At 39.4% G+C, this 21,849-nt stretch overlaps 1 protein-coding gene across 1 annotated transcript; it reads left to right on the top strand.

Moving 5' to 3' along the window:
* The first annotated feature begins 918 nt into the window (after positions 1–918).
* ttc39b (tetratricopeptide repeat domain 39B) lies at positions 919–19,931 on the top strand. The gene is made up of 19 exons (XM_005812393.2): positions 919–1,208; positions 8,797–8,831; positions 9,418–9,522; positions 10,206–10,337; positions 11,083–11,153; positions 11,276–11,343; positions 11,902–11,966; positions 12,060–12,165; positions 12,632–12,697; positions 12,804–12,912; positions 13,009–13,076; positions 13,155–13,214; positions 14,117–14,278; positions 14,359–14,450; positions 14,838–14,958; positions 15,047–15,158; positions 15,762–15,879; positions 15,964–16,080; positions 17,324–19,931. Exons 1-19 carry the CDS (start codon positions 1,170–1,172, stop codon positions 17,418–17,420), a joined length of 1,743 nt encoding a protein of 580 aa, XP_005812450.1. The 5' UTR covers positions 919–1,169; the 3' UTR covers positions 17,421–19,931.
* Positions 19,932–21,849: the final 1,918 nt, after the last annotated feature.

The raw sequence follows: 21,849 nt of genomic DNA, 5'->3' as shown, positions 1-21,849 counted from the left end.
GGAGCTGCAGGTCATCATCATGTTGAGAGGAGAGACTGTGGGACCGGATAATTCCTGGAGCGGAGGAGGTTCTGAGGAGAGGACGGGATGCAGGCCCACATTTCAGGACCAGAACCATGAAACGTTTGGAGGAAGAGAGAATAAAATGATCCAGCAGGAATCAGGATGAGATGAAGGTGTTCAAGATGGTCCATGTATCCAGCAGGTTCTGGACCTTCAGAACCAGCTGGTTCTGGACTCCAGGCCAGGCAGCCGCTGGTCCAAACTATGAAGAACCAAACGGAGAACCGCTAAGGAAACACGTTCTGCCTGAGCGTCCACATGAAAAATAATAAAACGAGTTATTAAAGTTCTGCTCCCTGATGAACTGCTGGCCTGAAGCTGAGCAGAGATCCAAACCGGCCAACCAGCAGAACCTGGAGCCTGGAGCCTCTCATTCATTCATTCATTATGAAAATGCATAAGAACAGAAAAAACAAAATATTTATACATTTCTTCTCAAAATTGCCTGTATGAGGAAAATGCTAAAGAAAATGTGAAAATAAAATGTTTTAATTTCTGCTTTTATTCTTAATTATGTCAGTTTTGGTTCTCCATAGTTGTTCCCCTAAATCATGGAAAAACATTTAGCTTTATTATTATTATTATTATTATTATTATTATTGTTATTATTATTATTATTATTATTATTATTATTATTATTATTATTATTATTATTATTATTATTATTATTATTATTATTATTATTATTCCTGCAAATAGAAGTTTGGATTTGCAGCAGACTGAGATTCAGAGTTTTATGCAAAAATGATGCAGATTCATCCTCCCTCCCTCCCTCCCTCTCTCTCTCTCCCTCTCTCCCTCTCTCTCTCTTTTCTCCCTCTCTCTCTTTATCTCTCCCTCTCTTTTCTCTCTCTCTCTCTTTCTCTGGGCGGAGAAGTGAAATGTGGGAGGCGTGTCCGTCTTGCACTTCACGGAAGAGCCTCAGAGTCCGAACCTCCGCGTCCGACAGGCGCAAGGACGAACCGGGATCCCCTGCCTCCGGACCCTGACGGACCCACCGCGGCCAGAGGACGGGTTCTGCCCGGGCGGCGCAGCGACATGCCAGCCAGACGCGCCTGAAGCCGCGCAGACAGCAGCGCAGCTCCGGGGGGAGAAACACGGGAGACATGGCCCACGTCGGCAACGGCGCGGCCGCCGAGGAGGAGGTGAGATCCCGCCGCTCTCACGTTTCAGCCGGTCCCTTCCCTCCGGAGGCTCCGGTTACATCCGGGCTGGTTTCTTCCTCTGCCCGTTAAATTCTCCCAAAACCCGTCCGGACCGGGATGTCACATCCTGTTCCTGACATAACCTTCACTCATCGTCTTCAGCTGCTGCTGCACATTTTCTATCAAATATGATCGTTCAAGTTTAAATAATGATGTAATAAACCAGGATGATTAAGAAAACGCTCCTCCTTCACATCAGTTACGTAAACCTGGCCAGGTTGGTTCTAAACACCTTTTATTCTTCTGCACATAGAAAAACACACAGAAATCCTTCTACACTGTAAAACACTGAAATAGTTTCACACACTGTAAAAACACTGAAATAATGACAGATTCTCACTTGAAATTTTATCAAATTTCACTCGATTTAAATGAAGTTTGGATTAAAGGTGCCCTTTGGTGTTAAAGATGACACATTACTCCTGGTTCAATTCCCTCCACTTATCAGTGTTTCACTCACTGAATAGTACAAAAGTTTTATTGGATAATAATTGATTGTAAATGTTGCTGCTGAGTCTCGTTTCGGTTGTTTCTGCTGTTATTTTAATGTTTTATCCTGAAGGTTTGAAGAAATCCTTGTCATTAACCTCTTACAAAATGGCTGCATGGATGCTAACAACGCATCCATTTAGAAGAAACACGATAAAGTCAAAATAATCCAGAGTTCTTCTGTAAATCCACATCCTGACATTTTTCTATTCAATTTGATAAATTAACTGATCTGATTCACTTTCTTCTCCTTCGTCAGAGTCAAGTTTCGCCACTTCCTCTTGACCTACTTACTATTTCATTGCCAACCACAAACAACTGCTCAGCTCTTGGTGGTTATATGTAACAGAAAGGCTGAAATGTTTCCTGTGTTGCTGTACGTTATAAACGGGAGTCGGAGCAGATCTCTGTTTCTGCGTCTCCATGTTTTAATGTGTAGTTGTGCTCCAGTCGGAGCCGCGGGTCTAAAATGGGAAAACCAGGAAAAACGACCCAGGAGGTTTTTCTTTTCCCAATGAACCCAGTTCAGACAAGAGCAGAGTCACTGACCACACAATACACATGCAGTCAGTTTAATTCATAAAAACTAAAATATGTCACAAAAATACTGTTCATAAAACTTCAACTCCAAATAACCATAAAAGAAATGAAAACAAAAACAACAAGATTGAAGAATCAATAAAAATTTCTTCAGAAAATCTGTGCCAGATGAAAAATCACATGAATTCACTGCAAAAACACCAAATCTTATCGTTTATGGTGCAAATATCACAGTTCAAATACGACAAAACTGACTTATAATTAACGTCTCATCAAGATGTAAGATGTTGCTGTAAGTCAATAACTCCTTAATATTGATTTTTAAAACAGTTCTGCTTCCACTGACAGATTATTTCACTGATAACATGGAAAATGTTTTGTTCTGACAAAACGCTGCACGTTTTACTTTTACTTGATTAATGTTATTCTGAATATTTCATCTCCTGCTCGAGTGAAATTTCTGGATTTTCTGAAAGAAAATGTTTGAACCAAAAAGCCACCAGACTCAGTCACACAGTTTCTGTTAAACTTTCATCTGTTTTTTATTGAAAGAAAAAACTGATTTGGAAAAGTTTATTTTGCCTCATTTGCCATTTTTTTGTTACTAATATGAATTATTGTCATTTTCACTCTTAAAATACAAAAATTTCCACTTAACTTTATAATTTAGTCTGTCTGATGATGTAATTTAAATATTTAATGGCAGCAGCAGTAGTTGACTTTCTACCAAATACTGTTTTAGTAATCTTTTGGATAATTACTTTTACTGAGTAAAACATGTAGACGTTTCTCTGCTCTTACCAGAGTGTTTCATCTGCCCACCTCTATGAAACTGTTTGCTTTTGTGACGTTTTTGAAGAAATTTATTCATTTAATTTCTTACTTAATGGAAACATCAGGATCATCAGCAGAATGTGGACACAGATTTGTTTGTTTTTGTGGTTTTCATATTTGAGCATCGTTCCTCATAAACGCTGCAGACTGACAGGAAGTCGTCGGCGGCGGCTCTGTGACGGTCCATGCAGCGTTCGGCGCATCCGGCCTCCCATCTTCAGACCACTTTAGGTTTTATTACAGCTTATATGAGGCGGAGCAGCTCAGCTCCCTCGGCTGCGTCAGGACAGTTTCCTGTGCTGAATTTCTTCTTCTGTTGCTCATTTATTCCTGTTTCCACTGAGAGCTGCTGAAATTAATCAGCTCAGGTGAGCCGTTCACAGCCAGCCGGTTATTAAACTGATCCATCAGCAGCGTGTAATCAGCTTTCAGTGATAGTGACAGGTCCGGTGTGTGTGTGTGTGTGTGTGTGTGTGTGTGTGTGTGTGTGTGTGTGGGTGTGGGTGTGGGTATGTAAATACCGGACCTGATCCAGCCACCAGCTGTTTGCATCAGAACAACATGAGAACTCCTCCTTCATGCTGTTTTTCTGTTCGTTCTGTCAGAGAAACGTCTCAAACCAACTGAAGGATTAAAGTTTAACTGGTTTTATCAAACTGTCTGGTTAAACTGGGGGTGTGCCAGTTTAAATCTGGTCTTTGTACATTAATTATTAACTAGAGGGAGTGTTTACTTTGACTTCCCATATATGTCTGAATTAAAGGATAGGAGACAAAACACTGGTAGTTTGAGATTAAATGTTTCCTGTTGCTTGAAAAAATAGGCAGATATTTAAAATTGGGAGATTTTTAATATTTGTTTTTATTAAATCTGTACCAGCAATATTTTTTTTGTCAGTATTAATGTTAAAATCAGAATAAATATCAAGTAATGAGGCAGAATTTGAATTCAACTTATACTTTTAGGCTGAAAATAGAAAATCTAGTTTTAAATATAACCAAAACAAACTGAAAGCATCAAATAAGGCTATGAAGGTAGATTCCTGCATATGAACAGTTTTAGTATTTTGTTCCATTTGGAAACTATTTTTGACAGACTGGAAATATTTTGATACGTTTTGCGGCTTTAACTGCAGAAAGTCTCTTATTGCTGCAGGTTTTATGGTTTTGTTAGTCTTGGATTATCTGGTGATCTTTCTTCAGGTTCAGATTCTGTATATTGGTATGAAGTTCATTTTATTTGCCTGTGAAATGTAATGAGAGTAAAAAGCCTCTCAGAAACAGAAGGATATTTTTTCTCCAGCTCTAATCGGATCTCTGAAGCTTCATTCCTGCTCGTCGGGTTTAGAGGAACTCAGCTGATTCTGGTTGAGCTGAGGAATGTGAGACTAACTGAGTTTAGAGGAAGTGGGATAAAGGTTCTCGCTGCTGACGCTGCGCAGAAACACCATAAAAACACAAAGAGACCAATTAACCATGTGCACAAAACGCTGTTGATATGTTGTTCAAGTGTGCAGGGCCGTGACCTTTGACCCTCTGCAACCCAGGCTGGATGTAACTGTAACTACACAACTGACTTATAAATCTAAATAAATGACAGAAATATAACGAGGATGAATAATAATCTGTGTGGAAAACATGACTGCTCATAAAAATAGCAGAAAAACTTTGGTTCAAATTTATTGAAAACAATATTTTATGAATGCATATGTTGTTATTTTACAAAAATGTTTAAAAATGTTGGCATTCAGTGAAGCTCAGCCGTGTTTTTATGTGGATCCAATAGTTAAAAGATTTCTAAAAATGACACATTTTGAGTTTGTAGAGATTTTCTGAGTAAACTTGTTGGTAGAAAAACTTTAGTTTTATGAAGCAGAATTATTAAATTCTGAACTAACTTTAATTTGCTTTTTGAACTTTCAGGTTCTCTGGAATAGAAAAGCGATGTGACGTGTTTCTATCGACGTTTTATTCACAGTTTGACGTATCGCAGTAGAAAAGGTTGATGGAAATTACAAAATTCAAAATTATCTTCCTCAGTTTTACAAGAAGGTTTTTACTGTCGCTTGAGAAGTTTATTTGTTTTTTGTTTGTTTTGTTTTTCTTGACTTTTCAGAAAAAGAGTCGATACAATAAAGAGAAAATGGAAACACGTTTTCTGAACAAGTTCTGACATGGCGAACGCTCCGGTCACTGATGGCTCTTTGCCTTACCAGAGACACGAAACAACATCGGACGTTTTATTTCTGTCTGAGTTATTTTTACCTCTTATTGACAACTAAGAGAAAACTTTATTTTCAGCAGACAGAGAGCTTTACGTGATGAACGGTGGCAGAATTTGGTTTTTTAATTTCCTCTGAGATGTTCGATTCTGTATCTTGAATTGTTTTGTTGGAGTTTTAGTTGGTTTTCTGTCCGTGAAGAAAAGACTAAATATGTCTGCTGCAGTATTAGATGATTTTTAAGACAAAGTGTTTAGTGGGTCAGTAAAGTCCCACCACACGAGGCAAAGTTTTCTCTGGATGTGCAAAAAAGTTTATTGGTCTTTTGGCAAGAATGAAAAACTTTGTTGGGTTTCCTCTGGGCTTTTGAAGTCTTTGTTTCTGGTCCTTCCTGGTGGTTCCTGGCTGGTTTATATGCATGTGGCCGGTAATCGGACACAGCATGAAGGTCCTGACTAATTAATGAAAGGTGCAGCCGTTACTGGAGAACCTTTCTGTCTCTGAACTCTCCGTGTCTCTAAAGGTGCAGTGCCTGGTTTTCTTCTCTGGTCTTAGAAATGAACTAATATTTACCATCTTGCTTACTTGGTTAATATTTAATAGTTAATAATCCAGTTGATGTTTAGACACTTTAAGAGGGAAGAAGCCATTTCATGTAAAGATGAAAGAATGTGTGAATTTACCGTTTCTTTACTTCTGTATAGTTAAAGTACTAAATTATTATTGTAATTAGAAATGTGTTGAAACCTGTTTGTCCCAGTCAGTCGTTGACTCAGTGCACCGTCATGCAGCTTCACCCACCTTGCATGACATTCGTGGTCAGAGGAACTGATGGTGCTGATGCATGGCAGCCTCACTTTCTGTGAATGAATGAATGCATGAATTAATGAATTCATAACCTACTTTCTTACCTGCCAAACTACCTCATTACCAGCCTATCCAGTTCCGTACCTCCCCACCTCGCTATTGACCCCCTGACCTAAAGAACTAGACCTACCTACTCCAACCTGGCAACCAACCTGTTGACATGGCAACCAACCCGTTAACATGACAACCAACCCGTTGACCTGGCTACTTACCTCCTGATCTTGTTGCTTTCCCATTGAAAGGAAGCTAGCTACCTAGCTTGTCACCTGGCCAGCTGGTTCCTGGCCCAGCTGCCTGGTTCCTGACCTGACTGTCAGCTCTGGACTCGGCCACCTCGCTCAGTAGCTGCCTACTTATCCATTGACTGGCTATCTGGCTTCCTACCTGCTTATCCTACTGGGATATCTAGTTAACTAGCTCTACTTGCTATTCTAGCTGTACCAACACCTAAGTCAGAGCCTCAGCCATCTCCTTCAGGTCATCAGCCTTCGGTTTGCAGAGACTTGTGCTGAGTTGTAACATGCTGGCTGATTCAACAACAGTTGCCTGTTTTCAGACGCTCACAGCAGGAGCTGCTGGTGCTGCTATGAGGAATACTGGAAACAGAGTCTGATGTCACAGACAGGAAGTGATGCGTCTCTGAAACCAGGTGTGGAAGCGACTGTTTGGATTCACAATGAATTATTATTAATGTTTCCTAAAAGTATTCTGAGGAGTGTGTGTGTGTGTGTGTGTGTGTGTGTGTGTGTGTGTGTGTGTTGTACTTGTTTTTAACCGTCAGTTCAACAAAATAAAGCTAATTGTAAAATGCAAAAGCACATTTAAAATGTAACTGAGCATATAAAACATATTTTATTTATTTCTCATCTGTTTTAATTTGCTCTGTAAAGCCAACATATTTTGTCTGCCAACCATTGACCAGGATGAGACAGAAAAGATCATTTCTGCTTTTATTTCATTATTTAACAACATTATTTAAATGTTTCTGTTATTTAGAAACATTTCTCAGGGCAGGTTTTAGGTTGCTGTTGCTGGTTGCTGTTGCTGGTTGCTGTTGCTGGTTGCTGTTGCTTTACTTTGTTTTCTGGTTCTAAAGCTGTTTTGTGTCTCTAGCATGTTGGCTAACTCTGACTTACTCCAGCTAGCATGGAAAGCTACAGTTAGCTTGAATGCTACGTTTACATGTACATTCACTGTCTCCTCCTTCAGTCGGTTCACTGGGTCAATTACCAAATATATTTCTTTTTATGTGTTTTTGATTTTTTAAATACGTTTGTAGAGATTTTTTTATTTTTTAATCTATAGATCTTTAACAGATTGATTTCCAGGTTGTCTTTAGACAGTTTTTTTTCTTTGGCTTTAGTAAGTTTTATGTTTATTTCCATTTTTGCACCTTTTTAAAAGACGTCATTCTTTGTTAAATGTTTTCTGTTTCCTTGTTGTTTTTCAGAACTATGTGTTTAACTTTGACTGAGGTTTAGAAATGTCTGTAGTTGCTCACATTGTTTCTGCAGCTCCCTGCAGTTTGAGCTGTTTATCCACAGTGAACAGATTCATATTGAGTATTTTCCTCCATGCGCCTCAGGCTGTCTGGCTGAGTCTGGCTGAGTCTGGCTGTGCAGCGCGGCTGGTTGGACGTTGGAGGCTGGATGGCTGCAGCCTGCAGGCAGAGTTCCTCTTTATGAGGCTGCAGCTGGATGCGGTTATGTAAGGAGCTGCTGGACAGCTATTATTAGCCTGTTACTGAGGCTCTAAAGAAACACTGTGAGGTTTACTGTTGAAGCCGCACAAATATGCTTTGGGAAAATACAGACAGGTGGAGGTGGGCAGGATGGTTTTGTATTTGACAATGAAATGCAGATTAGTTTTGAGCAAAAGGGAATTTTTTTGTGAAACGGCTTCCTCACTGAAAGTGAAAACTGAGATTTGAAATGTGAGACTCTGGTTTTCTGAGGACTTTGTGTACGAGCTTTTCTAAATTAGCATTTCAGCAGATCCTTCAGCGGTTTGTTTTCTGGACAAGGCCACGTCTCCTGCCTGCATACCCGTCACACCCAAACTGTTACAAAATGCTGCAAAGCAAAAGTTTTACTGCAGCCTCACAATGACGAGCCTTGAACTGATGACTCAACATGGAGAAATTCAGTTTATAAAGCTATCAGACGGACTACTCTAATGCTGGTAAATGCCATCCATCCATTGTGAAACCCAGAGGTCTTCAACCTGCGGCTCCGGATTCAGTGGAATCTCCAGCGCCCCCTACAGTGAGACAGGCCAAACTGCACATCGTAGGGATCTGAAATCTCTGCTAATCAAGAAAAAAAGTCTCTTGAAGTTGAGACCTAAAATGTACAGGGAGGCGGCCATTTTGGATCAAATCATTATTTTTGGTCATTTTCGACATTTACACACCAGGAACAATGAAAAGTTATCAAAATGTAACGTGTTTCAACATTTCACCAAAATATGTTGTAGCAGAGGGTTTGGGCTGACCTGTGATGATCCTGAGTCTAAAGTGTTTGATCCGGATTTATAACGAAGCAGAGCAGGTAGCTCACCTCTGTGTTTCTGTTTCAGGACTGCTTTGAGGATGCCTTCGATCGGATACCTTCGTAAGTACGCTCATGCTAACACCCGGTGATATTAGAGCTGAAAATGTGTCTCTGTGTCGTTATTTTCACTTCCTGTCAGGCTCCAGTTTCTCCTTCTGTCCCTCGTTTTGTCACTTTCAGTGTTTATTGGTCGATGTGCATTTGCTCTTATCATATCATGTGAGGACCAGAACTTGACTGATGAACTGGGCCACTTTAATAAAACTCTTGTAATTTTATTATTTCACTGTAAAGTTTTGAATTAAATGTAGGTTTACTCATACTGTTAGTACAAATAGTTATGTGCAGTACACATCTTTTGCCTTTCACACATTTATAAAAGCGGTGTGTCTCAGTAGTGTTGACTGAGTTGTGCCCCCTAGTGGTCCTCCAGGTACTGCATGTACTGGGTGCACAAAGATGCCAAGATCACAGATCCTTCCCCCCAACTACTGTTAGAAAACAAGGGTCATAAAATCTAACACTCAACTTGTGCTGTTGGTTTCATTTATCTCTGTGTGTGTATGGGTGTGTGCGTGTGTGTGTGCGTGTGTGTGTGTGTGTGTGTGTGTGTGTGTGTGTGTGTGTGTACGCTGTGTGTGTGCAGGGCTTGTCAGATGGACCTGCACACTGCCATCCAGGAGACTCAGTGCGCTCTCAACCTCGTCCTCAACAACAGGTTCTCTCAGGCTCTGGACCTGCTCCAGCCGTGGTGAGGCTCTTTTCCAGCTCAGATGTTTCAGATCATCAAACTCATGTTGATGTCAGAAAAACAACCTGAGTAAAAACTAAATACTAAAACATCTACTAAATGTTTTTCTAGGTGGGATTCCTGTGTGAAAATAAATTTCCTCTAAATCTAATTACTGGTTTCCAGCTGATGACCAACAATGAGTCTTTTATTGTGAAGGAATTTAAACACATTTTTCTTCTTCTTTGCTCAATTGTTTTCATTTGTTTTCAGGATTTAACTAGACACTCACCTTCCATAATTAGATAATTAAACTATTCAACGTCCTGTTGACTTCATTAAGTCATTTAGTTTTTACTTGTTTTATTCCTAAATCTCTTATTTATCCTTATTTCCTTTCCTTGTGTCCTTCCTAAATTGTATTTTCCTTCCTTCTGTTGTTTGCTGTCTATCTTTGATTTTTTTTCTTCTTTGCTTCCTTGCACATTCCTCCTTTCCTCCATTCCTTCCTTCCTTCCTTCCTTTCTCCCATCCCTACTTCTGTCCTGTCATCTCCTTTCTTTCCTCTCCTGGTTGGAATCAAACCAGTTCCTTACTGGTTCCTCCCCTCCATCAGAACTGGTTCTGTCCCAGAACCGGCTCCGGTCCCATTTGGGTCGCTGTGTGCTGGTTCTGCGGTCCTAACCGACCCGTTGTGTGTTCAGGTGGAAGCACAGCATGTACCACGCTCTGGGCTACAGCAGCATCCTGGTCATGCAGGCCACCATGACCTTTGACCAGAAGGACATCCAGACGGCCATGGAGACCATCAAGCAGGCGCTGCAGACCTGCCACCGGTAAGATGGCCGCCTTGAACCCGGCTGCCTCCAGGAACAAACGTTACATTTCACATCAAAAACACCAGAAATGTTTGTCAGTTTTAGCTGAACTCTGTTCTAAAGTCCTGAACTGGTTTCCAGCTGATGGGTTTGATGGTTCGGTGGAGTCCACCCAGTTTATCATGAACTACATCCAGTTCCTCTGACCCCAACGGCGTTTATGTCTCAAACTTTTTATGTTTCACACGTTTTATGTCTCAAACTTTTTCACATCTTTGGTTACAAAAACAAACTTCACTGCATTTCATTTGATGGAACCAACCAACCAGTTGTACATATTTATGAAGCTAGGTGGCGCCATTTTCACCCTACCTCAGTCCGACTGGTTGGACGAAATCTGTGAATGTCAGTTTTCAAGTCTTCTCACAGGTTCCCACTTACATTTAGACTTGGACTTTAACTAGGCCATTCTCATGCATGAAGATGCTCTGATTTAAACCATCCAATAATAATCTCCCCCAGTGCTGGAAGTCTAGACTTCATGCTGTCGATACTCAGCAGGTTTTCTCCAGCATGATGCTGCCACCACCATGTTTCAGCCTCTGGACGGTGCGTTCAGGGGACACTGGGTCGACTCCACCGTACCGCTGAGTTTGTATGGAGATAAAAATGTTACATTTTGGTCTCATATGATCAGAAAACCTTCTTCATTGCAGTAGGAACTGTGAGGTCACCAAACCAAAGACTCTGAAATGTTTTCCAGGTTCAGAAAGAGAAACTCGGTGGTCGGTTCTCTGTCCAGCCTGATCAGCAAGCAGTCCAACTTACAGGAAGGTACCAACCTCATCACTGCTTTAACTGGGAAATCACTGAGTTTAACTGGGAAACCACTGACTTTAACTGGGCAGTAGAACCAGAAAGCTGTAGAAAACCGTGGCCTGTCTTTGTGTTTGCAGAGGAAATGCATGCAGAGCTCTGCTACGCCGAGTGCCTTCTGCAGAAAGCAACGCTGACTTTCATCCAGGTCAGAGTCTCTGTTATTAAATCAGCTAAATATATTTGAATTATGTTCATCCCTCAATAAAATAATTGTATTTTTAACTAAAATAGGCTTGTTTTCTGTAACTGGCCTGTAAATATTAGATAATAGAAATAAGAAAAGGTTCTAAATGACAACATGTTACCCAGAAATAAACTCTCCTTCATGTAGGATGAAATTTTGTAAATTAAGTGGCTTTTTTGAAATTGTTTTTGTGGAAGTTGTTTCTTTGTCTACTTTGCTTCATCACTTGTTCTGTGTAGCGTCTCTTAAAGTCACGATGTTTCTCAAAGTTTGTTTTCTATTGTGGTAAATTTTTATCTCAACACCCTCAGAATGAAATCAGGTTTATATCTTTCTGTTTTGGTGTATTTCTAAATTTGCTCCAGTGAATGTTGGGGAAGAAACGGAAATTACTGTTATTCATCCACCAGGTGTGAAGGTTCTGCCTACATTTAAATCTGACAGGAAAACCTAAAATTTAATGGCTGTTTATGTAATTTTACTGTAAATAAACTCATTTTTTCTGTCCTTATTTTCCAGGATGAGAACATGATCAGTTTCATAAAAGGAGGAATCAAGATTCGAACAAGCTACCAAATCTACAAGTGAGTGATTAACGAACAGCTAAAGGCGCCTCCATCTGAGACATAATTTAAATAATAATTGATTATAATATCAGGCCTTGTGTTTCTCGTTAGGGACTGTCAGAACGTGCTGAACATCAGCCAGGACAAGGCGGAGCAGTTTAACTCCTTCAAACAGTTTGAGGGCGGAGTCAAGCTGGGCATCGGCTCTTTTAACCTGGTGGGTGAGGAAAATTCATTTAAACTGATGTGAAGGTTTTCTGAAGCATTTCTGTTTTTAAACACAGAAAAGCTCATATTTTGGATTCTGCTGCGTTTAGCGCTGTATCATCAGCATATCGGCAAACAATCCTAAAGTCTTACAGTAAAAACAATACAAAATATGTAAAATAAATTACGATTAGCTGTACTTTCTTAATGAATTCCTTCAGATTGATTTCATTGTTTGTTTTCTCTCCTTCCTCAGTAGATTTTAAGGTTGTTGGAGTTTATTGGGTTTTTAAACTCAAACACTTATACGGAGTCTTTTAAATATTTGCCCATTTTTTGGATTCTGCTGCGTTTAGCGCTGTATCATCAGCATATCGGCAAACATTCCCAAACTCTTACAAAGATACAAATTATACAAAGTAAATTATATTTAGCTGCTTTGTTAATGAATCTTTGAATTTGATTCTTTGTTCCAGATGCTGTCTCTCCTTCCTCAGAAGATTTTAAGGTTGTTGGAGTTTATTGGCTTCTCAGGAAACAGGGTGAGTTTTCCTCCTCTTTTAAACCTCAGATATTTTATTAAAGACAGGAAACGAATGTCTCTGCTGTGAAGACAGGTGTCCGTCTCACTGCCCGTTTCCCCTGCAGAGTTTTGGTTTGTCTCAGCTGAGGGAGGGAGCAGCCAGCCAAAGTTTGCGTTCGATAATCTGTGTGCTGACTCTGCTCTTCTATAACACTTACGTGTCGCTGATCCTGGGTAGGAAATTTCTACAAATCTTTATTTGTTTGACGTTGTAACCTGAATATTTCACTTCATCGGTTTATAGTTGCTTGTTTCTGTTTTTGATGTAAGGAACGGGGGAGGGGAACCTGATGGAGGCTGAAGCTCTGCTGGAGCCGTACCAACAAAAATACCCCAAAGTAAGACGAATACTCTGTTCGATTACGTATTGATCGATTGGGATTTATCGATGGATTTACGGTTATTGTTTCTTTTAGGGGTCCATAATCCTCTTCTACTCTGCTCGCATCGCCACCCTACGAGGAAACTTTGAGAAGGTTTGTTCATGTAGACTCTCACAGAGCTGTGCAATGGAAACGTTTGTTTTTACAGCATTTTGATCCATTTATGGCAAAGTGATCTTAAAAACTGAAACTCAAAATATAATAGCATCGTTTTGGCTATAAATCTGTCACTACTCACAATCAGAACCAAAACACAAACCCAACCCAGTTTTAAAAAGTCGACCAATTGGGATCCATCACAATTTGAAATTTAAATTTAACATTTATTGATATTTATATGAAACAAACAGGAAAAAAAGACTCAATAGCAAAGATTATATTTTTAAAGCTGCTAGTTTGCAGTCTAACATAATCTGTTCATGTCTGGAAATTACTTATTCATATCACGATACATTTTTCCCCATCACTGATTTAATATTATGACATTTATAAATCCGACCGTTTCAGCGCCGCCTGAACGGCCCGAATCTTTCCACCAAGAAAAATCTGATTTTTCTTCTCTTCCACATGTGGAATTAAATTTGATACGGATCTGATAGTTTGCAAAATGTCTTCAGTCACATTTCATCCGACTTTTACGTCGTTGAAACAGAAACAGCTGCTTAGATTTGTAGCTATATATGTGTAAAATTTACTTAAGTTCCCAAAAACACACATTTCTACAAATGTTAAAATATTTACTTGATTTACCAATATAGCAAAAAAGTTTCTCTCATTTTAAAATCATGTTTCTAAAGAAATATTGATGCACATCTATTTATTCTCTCATCATTTTTTCAAGATTTCAAGCTAAATATCCGCAGAACGTTTCAGATCATGTGTCTGATTCTCTCTGCTTGTTGTGTAACTTTTACCAGACATTAAAACTTTAAAGTCATTTGTTTAAAATGTTTGAATCAGAGGCGTTTTGTTTAAAGCCCCGCTCCGTTTTAAAGGCGCGGTCCAGGTTTGAGGAGTGCATCAGCAGCCAGCAGGAGTGGAAGCAGATCCACCACCTGTGTTACTGGGAGCTGATGTGGACTCACTCCTTCCAGCAGGAGTGGCAGCAGGCGTACCGATACGCTGACCTGCTGTGCAAAGAGAGCCGCTGGTCAAAGGTCAGCCCAGCTACGGATTCTCACAGCGCGAACAAACGAAAATCCACAGCGGTTCATCTGTGTGTGTTTGTGGTTTTCAGGCGATCTATATGTACCAGAAAGCAGCGATTCTCAGCATGATGACGGAAGACGACGTGAGGAAGACTGGCGAAGACATCGTAGAAGTCTTTAGGTTGATTTTATTCCACATCCATTAACCTTCATCATGTCCATCGTAACAAACAAAAAAACTCAAACATGCTGCAACGTTTTAATTGTCTCAGTTAACGAAGGTCAAACATGTTTGGCAGCGAACTTGAAAAGGTTTTTCACCATGAAATCACTGTTTCTAAAGAAATAAATATTTGTTTTATGGTGTAAAAACTTTCAATGTATGGAAATATGGAAAATAAACTTAAAAACGTGAGTCAAAGCATTTAGAAAACTTCACTTTCAGTAAAAATGTCCGGCTGCAGTGGAGCTAAAAGTGTTTCTGTTAAAGTTTAGTTTATTTTTGCTGCAGGTTTTACCGTTCAGTGGTGGTTTCAGGCTCAGGCTGTAAAGGCGTTTCTGTGTGCAGGCAGGTGGAGGCGCTGAAACAGCGGCTGGCGGGGAAGTCCATCCCCATGGAGAAGTTTGCAGTGAGGAAATCCAGGCGCTACAAAGCTGCTCAGCCCGTCCCGCTGGTCGTTCCTGCTCTGGTACGCCAGTCAAACATCAGCTCCACTTTAACTGGGAAATTATGGAAAAACTCTGTCAGAAAAGATGAATTTGTGTTTCTGTTTGTAGGAGATGATGTACGTCTGGAACGGCTTCACCATCGTAGGGAAGAGAGCCGACTACACCGAGTCTCTGCTGGTCACCATCGAGAAAGCTGAGCAGCAGCTTCGCAACGACACAAGTGAGCTCAACAATTCACTTCTGTTAGAAACATCTAGTAATGAAACGATTATACATGGAAACAGGAAATACATCATGTTCTCTGTAGAAAGTGACAGAGACAAAAACATGGAGGCCAACAGGTGCAAACCTGATATAAACTACAAAACAGAAAAATGCTGCAGCTAAAAATGCTGCAGCTGAAAATGCTGCAGCTATGCCTGTTGCAATGAACAATACACCAATTGATCACATATTAAATTAAAATGAACTCAATAATTTCCTTTTGCATGGTTTATTATTTTTCTCTTTTCTTTCTTTCTACCAAAAACTGGATGATGACGTTTCCAGTCTGGTGTTTTGGTCTCAACTAACTTTTACAGTGAAATCAACTGAATAAAAGCGATAAAAGTGAATTATTATTATTATTATTATTATTTTATTATATTAAAGCAACTTTTGAAAAGCTTTACAGGAGTTAACACACAAAAGTTGTTTTGAGGACTTGAGGAAGTTGAATTCAAATGGAGCTTCATCCAGCTTTACTTCAGAGTCTTTTTGAGCATGCTAACATGCTAGCATGCTAACATGCTAGCATGCTAACAGTTTGTTTTCCGTCTCTCAGATCCGTCCGAGTTCCACCCAGACGACAGCGGCCTGGTCCAGATGTTGAAGGGTCTCTGCCTGAAACATCTGGGCAGGTTGCTTCAGGCTGAGCTCTGCTTCACGCAGGTCCTCTCCAGGTAACACACTCCACAGATCACCTGGCCTCTTCCTGCTGCTGTTTACTTCCTGCTGGTAAAGATCAGATCTGTGTCTGTTTGCAGCGAGAGTCGCATCAGGTACGACCACTACCTGATCCCGTTCTCCCTCTATGAGTTGGGTCTGCTGTACAAGCAACAGGGCGACTTCGTTAAAGCTGCCACTTACATCGAAAAAGCCAAGTAAGTTCATCTTTAATTCAAGAGACATTAATTACGTTTAAAACCTGTTAACATGTTTTAAATTAACACAAGTTTTGCTCTAAGAAATCTAACATGAGCTGCGTTTCCATTACAAATGTGCACAAAATTTTGTCAGTGTTTCACTAATGTCATAAAAAAAACAATTTCACAAATGCGATATTTCCATTAAAAAATAAGAAACTCAATAAAAATCACATGTGAATAAGTTAATGATAATTCATTAAAACCTTGCCATCTTCCCCGAACTACTTCCTGTCATCTTCTTTGTGGTTTTCGCCAGTGGCAACATCCGGGTCTTGATTATGTGACTCATGATGTGAAATAATGTTTCCATTACAGTTTTGTGAAATAAACCAATTTTGATACGGCCATAAAAACGGTCTCGTTTCTCTAGCAACAAGAGTTTCTTCTAGAAATCTGTGTTTCTATTAAGCACATTTATTTTTGAAATGTCAATTTTTTTCATAAGATAAAATCTTAGGATGTTTTCACACCTGGTGGTCCAGTCAAACCCCGGTTCTCTTTCTCACTGCACTGAGACAAGCAATCAAAACTAAAACGTGTTCCCCTCCTCACCTGTGGGGGCGCTGCACCAAGAACTACTGGAGGAAACATCTCTAAACCCTAGAAGAAGACACTGACCGCAACCTCCTTCTTCACAAAATCTAAACAGTGTCGGTGTCAGATTTGATCAGTTGGAGGATTTATCTTTAAATAATACGAGCCGTTTCTCCCGCTGGCGCTAGACTCACTAACGTTTGTTTCAGTTGCATTTACCCAGAATGCCATGCACTGTAGTCCACTTCTGGTCTATTTGGTGTTCACACATGCATTTGAACCGCACCAGAATTCACTTCAACCAAACCAAGACCCGGGTTTGTAGGCGGACCAGAGTTTGATTCTGCGTTCACACCTCACTTATCAAACCGTGAAAGAGTTTGATCAGAGCGGACTGAACTCGTGAACGCAGCCCTGGATCGTCTTTGCTCTGACGTAAAACCACACACCTCTGCAGCTTCTCTTTTTCCTGTTGCAGGTGTGTCCTGTAGTAAACTGCTTTGCAGAACTGATTCACTGCTGTAACCATCAAAAACTCAGATATAAAAGTTTTTCATCTGAACTTTGACCTGAAAGAGTCACTGTGCGAAGTAGCAGCTTTTAATGTGTATTTATGATTCCAGAATCGGTTTATTTGCACTGACTGATGTTTGTTCTCCGTCAGGACGAACTACAAGGATTACTCCATGGAGTCCAGGCTTCACTTCAGGATCCACGCGGCGCTCAGCAGCCTGAAAGGCTCGCCTGTCAGCACGCCGTGACCTCAGCGGGAAAACCTCCGGTTCTCTTCACGCTTCAGCATTCACACTAACACAGATCACTTTCAGCTCCATAAACCTGACGGAGCTGCAGCTTCAGGTTCCAGGCAGAGCTTTCCCATCGTCCGTTTATTCAGAAGTTAATGATCCATTAAGGAAGTCAGATTGGATTTGTTCACAAACGGTTCTGCTGCATCTTTATCACCAAAAAGCACAAAGTAAAAACCAAACTTATTATTCCAAAAAAGAGCAAAACTTCTGGAAAAAAATGACAAATGGGATTTTAATTGCCTGTCTTTGGCTTTATTTTACTTAAATTATTATGTTAAAACAGAAATTATGACCCTACACTACAATAAATAATAATAAAATGTGTATTTTTAGGATAAACTGCTAAATTACAGTACAAATAGTGAAACCCTAAAGTATGCAGTCAGTGTAAGAGGAGAAACGCGTCGCGCTACACAGTCACAGCCTTTTCACCAGCGGTGGCCTAAACAAAGCAGCTGAATTCACTCATTCCAAGCTCACACACACACAAGCTGTTTTGCACATCAGAAGGAGATTACACACACAAACGGCGGAAATTGCACATTTTTAGCAGCAATAGAGGATTTTTTTGTTGTTGTTATTGGATGATTTGTCAGGTTTTTGTTGGGTTCATGCTGAGAAGCCGAAGGTTTTAACTTATTGTTGAGTTTCTCAAACACAGAGCAGCTTTTGATTCAGTCGAGGTTTCTGCACCATTAGTTAGCTTAGCATTTAGCTACCAGTTTTGCCACATTTTAACAACTTTTTCCCTTAAATATCGACCCTGTGGCGTCCCACAGGGTCCGGCACTCGGACCATTTCTAGTATCGGTTCCTTTAAATGAATGAAAACCCAAACGGTGCTGTTCTCCAGAAACGGCAGACGACTTTCAAAAACAGGCAAACAACTTAAAATAATTTTATTCATAGTCTAAAATTATTAAACTGTAACAAAAACACAATGTTTTGTTGTTGAAGATGAAGGAAACTCAACATCATCGTCTTCATTAGTTCAGCAAAACACGTCAGCATTTACATTAATGTTGTGATTAAACATGGAGTTCCACAAGGTTGTGTACTTGGTACGCTATGTTTTAAATGTACTTTTTTAGGTTGGATAAATATTTTCACTTCTGTTATAAATGAATTACAGAACATTACAGTTCCCCAGACAAGCTAATCAACTTCTCTTGTTATTAAATGCTTTAAGTAAGAAATGAAGGAGCCATGAAGAGTCGATGACGGTTAATAACAGATGAGAAATAAAAAGCATCTGAGTGTTACAATGGCTCGGTACCAGAACGTCTGTCGTTCAGCTTTACATGGTACAATCAATGTACTCTTTGATTAGCACATTGAAAATACTAATAATAATAGGAAGTTTGACTGCTAACGAGATTAAAACATTATATTTTCACTGAAAAAAAAACTCAGAGGCATTTTAGGAAACATTTTTAGAACAAACCTCCTGATTTTAAATTATGAAGCAACAGGATGTGGATTCTTCATCACTTCAGAGAGATTATTTTATTTTATTCATTTATTTGCAGCTCTGTCTCTGAGAAATAATAACCGTCACTCGCATGGCTGCTCAGCCTTCGAAGGATTGAAGCTTTAATTTTATTTTATTTTTGTAAAGTTTTGAACAAATTGCCTTTTTGTTTTCTGTTTTGTTGCTTTATAGCCTGAAATATGCTGTAAATCCTACAGACATTTAGATCAAAAGTACATTTATAAGAATATGGAGAGCGACTTTATAGTGTATTGTAAATGTAAGCACAATCTATTTTCTCCAAAACATGGATCAAAAATACTAATTCTTTATATTTTAGTTCAATGAGATTCTGAGGGAGGAAAAGGTTTGAGAGGTTTTGGATTAATAGAAATGATGAAAATGTATTTTTTGTTATTTTCTGTGAGCTTGAAGTCGTTTCTGCTTCCATTTAACCATCAGAGCCTCTGAATGTTTCTGTCGTCTCAACAACTTGATGCTTCAAGAGCAGAAAACTTTGTTCGTAGTGATTCTGGAGGATTCGTGGCAACGAACAGAGTCTGAGTGAGAAATGCTCCTGGAAACAGGAGAGGTCAAAGGGCAAACTCCACTTCTTTTATTTTGAGTTTTTAATTTGGTTGTGATAAAACTGATGGGATATTATTTATTTTTTTAACAAATAGAAGTTTTTCATTGACTGTCTGGTTGTCTTGATTTATTATGATTTAGAATAAATGGTGTAAAAATTAATTTGTTTTGTAACAAAATACTGAATAACAGGATTTCTGTGGTTAAATGATGAGTTGAGGATCATTTATGGCTTATGGAGAAAATTATGAAGTTAAGATTTTGACTGATAAAGCAAAGTTTTGACAAAATTTATTTTAAATGATCAGGCAGGAAGTGAAAGGAAGCCTAAATAATAAAACAATCAAGTAAAAATTGTTCAAAATGAGAAATTAAAGCTGCAGTGTGTTAGAAAATGATATATTTTTAAATATTTGTTGAAACTGTTTCCATGTTGTGACAGATAATCGGTTAAAAATAAATTAATTAATCTCCCCTGGCTTAGGAGGCGGGTCTTAGTGCTGTTAATCATCCTCTGTGTGATGCTGCTCATCCGCCTCTCTCAATGCTAGTTAGCCTAGCCACCGATGACAACAGATAAACAGTTTTCCTGTAACACTAAGCCGTTTCTTTGCCATCAGCACATTTAACAGCGAGTTCATGAGGATGATTGACAGCGCTAAGCCCCGCCTCCTGGCTCTGATTGGCTACTTTTGGTGCATTTCTTCAGACAGCTGCTCAGAGGAGATCAACATTTTCACAGATGATCTCTCTCATAACAAACATTAAAAAGATCATCTTAATAAAAATGACGTACTGCAGCTTTAAATGTTTTTGCAGTGACTCGTTTCGTTGCCACGACCTTTGACTCCTGTAAGTGTCTCTCGGTGTGTTGTCCAGGTGATGATCGTCGGTGCCTCTGTGTGTGTCTGGTCTCCATTTCAGGATGTTGCATGTTATTTAATATAATCTTTGGTTTTTATTGTCCTGTTGAGATCAAGGCCTTTTACTCTGGTGATCATTTGGTGCAATAAAGTGGAAACAGGAATGTTGTTCAGTTCGTGTGTGTTGGTGTTTTTATTTTACTTTCTTTCGTTTGTTTGTGTCGTTTTCAGAGTTTGAATTAGAGCAACAGTAGAAATATTTATCTGAAAACAAAAACAATGAATGTTGGCACCAGAATTATCTTCCAGTACAAACCAAACAATTTCAGGTTAAAGATTCGATCATTTGGGACAAAATCTAGATTTAAAAAAAGATTTTGAAAGATAATAAATTAAATTTCTCTTTTTTGCAGCTCTGATAATCAAACTCATTTTATCTGGTTTGCAGCAACAATCCATCGTAGTTTCAGGAACTTTCCGTTAGCTGAGCGTCTGCGGAGCGAAGCGGCTCCGTCCTCACAGAGCGAATCGTTTTGAACTTGTTTTAACCGGGGTTCTGTGGAGAGGTTGTGAGCCGTCACTATCCTACAGTGCCTTTACTTTGGAAGAAGCTCGGTTCTGGTGTTTTGTTGAGAACTGACCCGTTTCCATCCGTCATCGAAGGCCGTAGTATCAAGATGGCCGCCGCCCTGCGCTCCTCGTCCACCCGTGGTCGCCGCCATTTTCTTTGTCTTCGGTTTAACGAGACGCAGGGCGACGTCACGGTGCAGGTAAAACCAGATTTGACGTTCAGGAGGAAAATTCACATTTTTAAAATAACTTTCATGAACCAGATCAGACTCCAAACCACAGCAGCAAACTTTGTCACAAAATTTAACTTTTTTAGTTTCCTCTGGTGACTTTTTTCCAAAAATGCAACTAGCGACAAATTTAGCATCTTTTTTTTTTATATATTATTGGAGACTTTAGCAAGACGTGAAATGACCAATCACTGCATCTAGCAACAAGTGGCGGATGTAATCAGTCTGATATCAAACCCATAAATATGAATCTTAATGTTTTTTCTCAGAAAATGTTGCATCTAAATAAATTCCTGGCTTTGATTCCCAGTCATGGATTCATCTTCTCACTTTGATATCATATAAAACTGATTTATTTAATGTAGGTTCAGTATTTACATTATGAAATTATTTCATAAAGTTTGTTTTTTAATCACTTTTGATCTGAATTTGTTCTAAAGCTTGAATTACATAAGACTAAATATGCAAATTAGGCGATGACATCATCTAGCGACTTGTAAGATGGTTTGTTTCACTGACACAAATTTATGTCATAATTTCATAATTATAATTTTTAGCCATTGTTTACGTCCAGATTCTGTCTGGCTGCAGAATTATGGCGACATTTTTCACGTCTGCGACGTAAAAGTCGGATAAAATGCGATAAAATCCGTTCAGATT

The sequence above is a fragment of the Xiphophorus maculatus genome, chromosome 14 (genome assembly GCF_002775205.1).
Source record: "Xiphophorus maculatus strain JP 163 A chromosome 14, X_maculatus-5.0-male, whole genome shotgun sequence".
Classification (NCBI taxonomy): domain Eukaryota; kingdom Metazoa; phylum Chordata; class Actinopteri; order Cyprinodontiformes; family Poeciliidae; genus Xiphophorus; species Xiphophorus maculatus.
This window is presented reverse-complemented; position numbering and strand designations above follow the sequence as displayed.